Consider the following 7,897-nt stretch of genomic DNA (forward strand, 5'->3'; position numbering starts at 1 on the left):
GGGGGGGGGGCGGGGAGGCAGGGGGTAGAGCAGGTACACTAGGAAACAAAGTGCCAGCAGAGGGCTAGAGGACTTGTATAGTAGCTGCTCACTTCAAGCAAGCCAGCCACCAGAGGCCCCAAAGGAGTAGTAGCAGGAGGCGGGTGGGAGCCCTGGGATTTGAGACTCTAGGAAAGGAGAAAGGAGTGTGAGGGGCACAGGTGGAAGGGGATAGTCTCTGGCTATTCTTGGGACCAGGAAGTTTTCACTGAGCCATATAACACACTCAGCCCAGCCCATCATTGACTCCGCATTCATGGAGCTATCTTTCTCATCCATCCCCAGATCTTTGCAAGTTCTGTGGACAATGCCCGCATCGTTCTACAGATTGACAATGCCCGTCTTGCTGCTGATGACTTCAGAGTCAAGTAAGGCTGGGGGGACTAGGGAGCTAGGGCTGGAGCTAGGAATGGTCTGCTTCCTGATCTGGGTCAGCTAAGGGCTCACAGTGGGATCTTGTTCAACTGTGGGTGGAACTGGGTGGATGAGAGTTAGGTTCCATCAGTTTATTCATTCATGTAACTCGGTTTAAGAACACTGTCCCCCAAGGGCCAGGAATGGCATTCAGAGGATTACCATCTGATTCCTGACTCAGTTTCTGGTTTGCAGTGGGCACGATGCTGCTCTTAGGAGGTGGCATGGGTTGAGAAGTTTCTGGATCTGATCACCTGCACTCCCACAGGTATGAGACAGAGCTAGCCATGCGCCAGTCTGTGGAGAGTGACATCAATGGGCTCCGAAAGGTCATTGATGACACCAATATCACTCGGCTGCAGCTGGAGACAGAGATCGAGGCGCTCAAGGAGGAGCTGATCTTCATGAAGAAGAACCACGAGGAGGCAAGCAGGGCCACTGGCCAGGCCAGGAACCAGGGGTCAAAACGAGTCCCGGGGAATGATGGGCAAGCCACCTGCAAATAGCCTTGCAGGGAAGTTTAGAACTACCAGCCTGGGCTCTTCTAAATCAGACTATTGCCATCTGAGTTACAACATGATGAGGTCAAGAGGCCATGGGTGAGAGAATGAGAGGAGGATAAAGGCAGAAGCAGCTAGCACCAGGAGTGAGGGATGATGGAGGAGTGAGAGCAGGTGGGGCTGGAAGGGCTTCCCAGAAAGAAGTATAAGGAGCAAGTTTGTAGAAGGAGGGTGAGAGTGAAGTGAGGAGAGAGAAATCACTTGTGAGTGCATGGGCAGGGAGTGGGTGGCGTTTTACCTATCCAGCGTAGAAAGCCAGGAGTACACACCTGAGAGATTCCCCTTTTCTCTTCTCCAACTGATCCTGTCGGCCTGGGAGAGGCAGTCACAACTGAAGAGCCTTACTAGAACTCAACCCTGAGCCCCTCCTCACTTTTTCTCTCTCTCCTCTAGGAAGTAAATGGTCTACAAAACCAGATTGCCAACTCTGGCTTGACTGTGGAGTTGGATGCCCCCAAATCTCAGGACCTCAGCAAGATCATGGCAGACATCCGGGCCCAGTATGACGAGCTGGCTCGGAAGAACAGAGAGGAGCTAGACAAGTACTGGTCCCAACAGGTACAAGAGGGAAAGAGATGGATGCCAGCTGGGCACAGAGGCCCAAGGGGTGGGAGGGAGGCAGACAGAGACTGAAGGACCTGAGGATCGTACCCACCCTGCAGATTGAAGAGAGCACTACAGTAGTCACCTCGCAGTCCGCTGAGGTACGAGATGCTGAGACGGCGCTCACAGAGCTGAGACGTACGGTCCAGTCCTTGGAGATCGACCTGGAATCCATGAAAAATCTGGTAAGAGCCCTCATTTCACCTGCCCCAACTCCTCCTGGCCCGACCTCTGTCTGCCTCAGACCAATCCTATCTTAGCTCAAATCCTACCCCTTCCATCATGAATTCCTTTAGTTCAGAAAGAGTTGTTACCAAAAAAAAAAGAGTTGCTACTCTTTGCATTTCCCATTGCTCCTACCCCCTACCCCAAAACCCAGCACAAAGTGGGTGCTCAAAAAAAAAGTTGCCAAGAGTGAAGTCCTGAGTTCTGAACTCTCTGAAGTTGTAGACACTCCCTCCACTGTACCTCAAGGCTCACCAGACCCTTTCCCCTGTGGCCCCTGCAGAGGGCCAGCTTGGAGAACAGCCTGCGGGAGGTGGAGACGCGCTATGCCATGCAGATGGAGCAGCTCAACGGGATCCTACTGCACCTGGAGTCAGAGCTGACCCAGGCCCGGGCTGAGGGGCAGCGCCAGACACAGGAGTATGAGACCCTGCTGAACATCAAGGTCAAGCTGGAATCTGAGATCGCCACCTACCGCCGCCTGCTGGAAGAGGGAGAGGACTTCAGGTAAGTGGGGCTCTCCTCCCACCCATACAAATTAGGGTCAAGATAACACCTCTCCCCAGATCCTGAGCTTTTGAAAGCCCCACTGAGCACTGAGCTGGTGCTCTGTGAGTGCCCCTCTGTCTGCAAAGGAGTAACAGTTACAGAGGCTCCCTCCTGGAGAAGAGAATGGACTAAGTATTGCTTCTAGCCATACTTAGAGCACAAATGGAATTTGACCTTGGGTGTCCCTTTTATGGAGGAAGTGGCTCAGGGGAATTTTAAGATAAAGGCACAGGGGTAGGAGGGTTTTTTCCTCCACTTTCCTTGTCTCCCTTCTCTGCGGGGCTGTTTATGACTGGGGTTTGGTCTTCTGTTACAGCCTTAGTGATGCCCTGGACAGCAGCCTCTCCATGCAATCCATCCAAAAGACCACCACTCGCAGAATTGTGGACGGCAAAGTAGTGTCTGAGGTCAACGACACCAAAGTTCTAAGACGTTAACTTAACGGTTAAAGGCAGCAGAAGTGGGGTGCCCCTTGGGGAGGGGCAGGAGGCCAATAAAAAGTCCAGAGATCATTGAACATTGCTTTGTGTCTTCCTTGGCTATTTTCATACCGTGTGCAGATCCCCTTACCCAATAGTCACATCTCTGAGGCAGGAATCACCTCTGACTCCAGGGGTTTTATACAGGTGGGGGAGTGGGCAGAGGAAGGGTGTGGGTTATTAGAAACACCTTCTCAGTGTAAGAGGGGGGAATGGGCCAATAGAATTGCGGAATCTTAGCCTTGAAGAGACCTGGTAATCATAGGGTCCCTGCTGTTAGGTGCTCCTTAGCAGAAATCAGCCAGAGAAGGAAGTGGAGCCAAGGACTAAGAGCAAAGGAAGGGAAAGGCAGGATCAGACCACACAGCTGGGTCTCCCCACCCTTGCCACTCTGCCTCCTTGACCCCCTGCCCAGTGCTTCCCACCCACGGCTTCACCTACCCTTCTTACATTCAGCCCCCAAACCTATGGTCTTCTGTGTTCTGCTCCTTCTGGTATATGACTTTTAGCCCACTGGAGGTCTGGCTAGAACAGGCGTAAATGCAATCATTTCAGTGATCCCCATCTAGGTAGGTAGTGCCCCTAAATAAGCACCCACTTAGGTAATAAAAAACACCTTAAAGCTAACTGAAATGTCACAGCTCTGCTTTTCATTGGAAGTGTCATCTACTAGTGAAAACAATGGATGTTTAAAACTAATCACATGCTTTGATTGGGATGATAGTTTACCTTTTTAAATTAGCATACTGTATAGAAAAGTAGCATACCAAATCCAGGGGAAATAAGATTAAATACTTCCCATCCCACTCCCCAGAGGTAACCATTGCAAAATAGTTTCTTAAACTGGACATACTAACACATTTTACTTTATACTTGTGGGGTCACACTGTTCTGTGCCTAGATGTCTTAAACTCGGCTGTCCTATTTCACAAAATATGGACGCCTTTCTGAGACCGTTTGTGTAGATCTACCTTTTTTTTTTTTTAACCCAAGTTATTAGTCCAATACTGGGGGGGCAAGGGAGGGAGGCATGGAATTGCAGTGATTACACATTCTGTCACCTCCTGTTTTGGTGGCATTTTTTATGACTTTTTTCCCTACCCATTGTCCAGTTGAATGTTTATATCACACAAATATGCTCTCAATCTGCAATAAAGAATAATTACTATGTTCCAAATTTTTTCCTAAATCAGGACCGTGATCAATTAATATCCAATCACGGTCACCAAACCAATTTGACAGGTGATATCTAGGTCTTTCTTGACCCTTGCCTTAGTAATTTTGTCATCCATCTAGTTTGAGAGACATCATACAAAAAATCTAACATCATTTTACATAAAACATTGCAACTGCATAGTAATGATGTTGTGGTCATTATTTTAGAAGTGCCCTCAGAATAATTTTCTCTCAGGTCTCAGCAACCAAAATTTGGTGGTGAAGGAGCCATTATATTTAATCTCCTGTACATCATACACCTTTTTTTTTTTTTTGCTGCCTAGTACTCCTGTGTGTAGAGTACAAATGTGCTTAACCCAAGTCTTCTAGTAATGGGTGTCTTGGTCTTCAGTAGTTTTCATTTATGCAAAAATGCTGCAATTAATGTTAATTAATATGCAATTAATATTTGTGATTAATAGGTATGCTCTCTGAGCATACCCATAGGATAAATTCCTAGAAATGGTATGCTGGCCTACCATATTAACAAATATTTATGAAGTGCCTATATTGTGCCAAGCCCTGTGCTAGGCATTGAGTGTGCAGGTGGTAAACAAAATGGTAATTGTCCCTACCTCACGGAGCTCACAACCTAACAGCCCAAAAGTATGTGCATTTTTATTGTCTTTCAACAAATACTGGCTGAGGACCTACTATGTACCAGCCAGTCTTCTAGGCACTAGGGGTACATCAGTGAACATAGCAGACAAAATCCTTCTCCTCATGAAGCTTATATTCTGGTGGCAGGAGACAGATAATAAACAATAAGAATAATATCGCATGCTAGCAGGTAGCAAGTGTTATAGGCCTGGACAGAGCAGGCAAAGAGGGTTGTAGAGGGGAGAGGCAGGAAAATAAAAGGGGGATGCATGATGATCCAAGGTAATGAATTTTTTACTAAAACAGAAATCTCAGTGTTTACTGAGAAATACAGTACACTTACTCTGCGGTCTCTAGCAATATGGGGGTCCTTGGTGGAGAAAAGTAAAGACTGTTTGAGGCCCAGAGGACAATGCCAGGACAGGCAGCCCCTATGAGTGGCGGAGAAGCCCCCAGAGGGACAGGTAGGAATCTTTATTACTGTAGGGCCCTGAGAGAAGGTGGGTCGGGAGAGCCTGCGAAGTGAACAGAGCAAGGGCCGCTCTTCCTGAGGGAGGGCTGAGCTGCGTTACATAAGAGATTACCTTGGAACTTCTGCGAGCAGGGACCCCTGTGGCCTCTGGGTGCCTGGCTTCTACCACCTGGAGGAAATCATTCAGCCAAAGCACGGTGTCCTGGAGAAGTATTGCTTGCCCTTCTGAAAACATAACCACCTGCCTCACTTGCTTCTGTTCCCTCTCCAGCCCCTACATTCTCCACCCCGCACTCCAATCTTTGCAGGAATCTACAGGAGATGAGTCTCTGGGGAAGACAGTTGAGCTTTACTTTCTGAGATTTGTTTTAGGGAAGCATTTGGAGTTTTCCTGTCCTGCCCACCCTCCGTTTTCCAAATGTGTAAGTATAACAGAATGTGCTTGCTCAGACACACAGAGGCCCCACAGGTCTGCTGAGCACCCCCAAAGGGTTGCACCGGCCTGGCTGGCCGTGACTGAAATTTAGTCAGGAGGAATCCAGCCTTCCTCGGGGCCCCTAAAAAGGAGAAACTGATGTCTCAGCAGCCAGATGTGGGACAGGGGCACACAGGCCTGAGAATAGACTGATCCCAGCAAAGGTGATGGGATAAGGACCTGCCTAAGGGTGAAGCAGAAAGTCCCTGGCAGAGCCTGAGCAGGGCTTGCAGCTGAGTCAGGCTGATTGAAGTAACCCGAGACAACACACCTGACATAACTATCCCTCCATCAGACAATGTCCCACAATTCCCAGGGTGCTTATGCATTTGATCCTCATTACAATCCTGTGAGGTATGCAGGGCAGTGGGTATTACTGGCTCTGGCTCAGAGGTAGGTGCTGAGATTCACAGAGATCATGTGACTTGTCTGAGGCCGCTGCACTAGAAGCTTAAAGCAGAAAACCATATCCCCAGATTCCCAGGCCTAAGCTCTGTCCTCCATTTATTATAACTTAACCCAGGGTTTCTCAGCCCTGGCTGCAATTCAAGTCACCAGGGTTTTATAAATAATACCAAGGCCCACACCCCATCTCCAGAGATTCTGATTGAATTGTCCTGGGTTGGGGGTCCAGGCTCCCAGCTAATGTTAAAAGAGTTCCCTACGTGGTTCCGATAGGCTGACAAGGTTGAGAGTCAGACTCAAACTGTACCTCAAGTCAACACCATGGCCTGCTCTCCTGATGCAGGCCATGGACAGGCCTGTTTTTACTTTGTTTTGTTGTGGGTGTTTTGTTTTTTAATATATTTTTATTGATTTCAAAGTGAATATGAGAGGGAGAGAGAGATAGAAACATCAATGATGAGAAAGAATCATTGATTGGCTGCCTCCTGCACACCCCACAGTGGGGATGGAGCCCACAACCCAGGCATATGCCCTAACCAGGAATCGAACCATGACCCCCCTGGTTCATAGGTCGGCGCTCAACCACTGAGCCACGCCAGTTGGGCGACACCCCTGTTTTAAACAGCACACTGCCCAATGCCTTTGGGGCAATCTTCCTCATCCCATGGGAAGATGACTGTGTGGGAAGGGACCCATTTTGTCCCTCAAATGCCAAATGGGAAAATTAGCAATTCCAAGATTATAACATGGAATTGTCTGTCCCCTTTCACTCATCTCCTGTCTAGGTGCAATCCAGACCAGATACTAAGCTAATAAATGGTACTGGAGAGGCCAAATGGCTCATATACTGCCATTTGTGGGGGTTTTTAAGGCAAAAACAAGTACATACATAATATATATATATATGCACATACATATATATCTAGATAATATTCATATGTATATAACCTTGTATGTGCAAAGATCTCTGGAAAGATACACAGGAAATTGAAAATTATGGTTGTCTCTGAAGAGAGAAGCTGATGTAGGGGAAATCAAGATGGGAGGGAGACTTACTTTCCTTTGCATATTCTTTTTTTTAAAATATATTTTATTGATTTTTTAGAGAGAGCAAGGGAGAGGGATAGAGAGTTAGAAACATTGATGAGAGAAAAGCATCGATCAGCTGGCTCCTGCACACCCCCTACCGTGGATGTGCCCGCAACCAAGGTATATGCCCTTGACCGGAATCAAACCTGGGACACTTCAGTCCCCAGGCCAACGCTCTATCCAGTGAGCCAAACCGGCTAGGGCTCCTTTGCATATTCTTTGCACCTTTTGAATCACACATTGCTAATTCAAATACAAAAAAAGTTTTGTTAACTTTTATAATGTACGTACAGGAACCTACAGACCCCAGGGAAGAATTGTTGTACCCATCTTTGTTTCTGTCCTACTCCATTCATTCAATGAGTCATTCAACAAATATTTTTTGAGCAGCTACTCTGTGTCAAGAACTGTTCTAGGAGCTGGGGATACAGGGATAAATAAAACAGACCATCCTTGCTCTTGTGGAGCTTACATTCTAGCAGAGGGAGACAGATAATAAATGATAAATATCATGAGTAAATTATATAATTGTTAGAAGAGGTATTATGGGGGGAAATAGTGCAGGATATGGGGAATCAGGAGTTGGGGGATGTATTAGTTTCCTATTATTGCTGAAACAAATAACCATAAACTCAGTGGCTTAAAACAACACACATTTGCTACCCTACAGTTCGGGAGTTCTGAAATCCTAAAATGAGTGTGCGGGCAGGGCAAAAGCTCTAGGGGAGAATCGGTTTCCCTTGCTTGTCCAAATTTCTAGAGGCCTTCTGCA

The 7,897-nt window shown here is 47.3% G+C and overlaps 1 protein-coding gene across 1 annotated transcript in view; it reads left to right on the plus strand.

The window, feature by feature from the left end:
- The window catches only part of KRT18 (keratin 18), a 3,912-nt gene extending 1,001 nt beyond the window's left edge, over positions 1-2,911 (plus strand). Inside the window, exons 2-7 of the mRNA XM_006095708.3 lie at positions 325-407; positions 722-878; positions 1,407-1,571; positions 1,676-1,801; positions 2,125-2,348; positions 2,707-2,911. Coding sequence (XP_006095770.1) covers positions 325-407; positions 722-878; positions 1,407-1,571; positions 1,676-1,801; positions 2,125-2,348; positions 2,707-2,827 — 876 coding nt within the window. The 3' untranslated portion in view covers positions 2,828-2,911. The remainder of the gene's footprint in view (positions 1-324; positions 408-721; positions 879-1,406; positions 1,572-1,675; positions 1,802-2,124; positions 2,349-2,706) is intronic.
- The last annotated feature ends 4,986 nt before the right edge of the window (positions 2,912-7,897 follow it).

The sequence above is a fragment of the Myotis lucifugus genome, unplaced genomic scaffold (assembly GCF_000147115.1).
Source record: "Myotis lucifugus unplaced genomic scaffold, Myoluc2.0 scaffold_160, whole genome shotgun sequence".
Lineage (NCBI taxonomy): Eukaryota > Metazoa > Chordata > Mammalia > Chiroptera > Vespertilionidae > Myotis > Myotis lucifugus.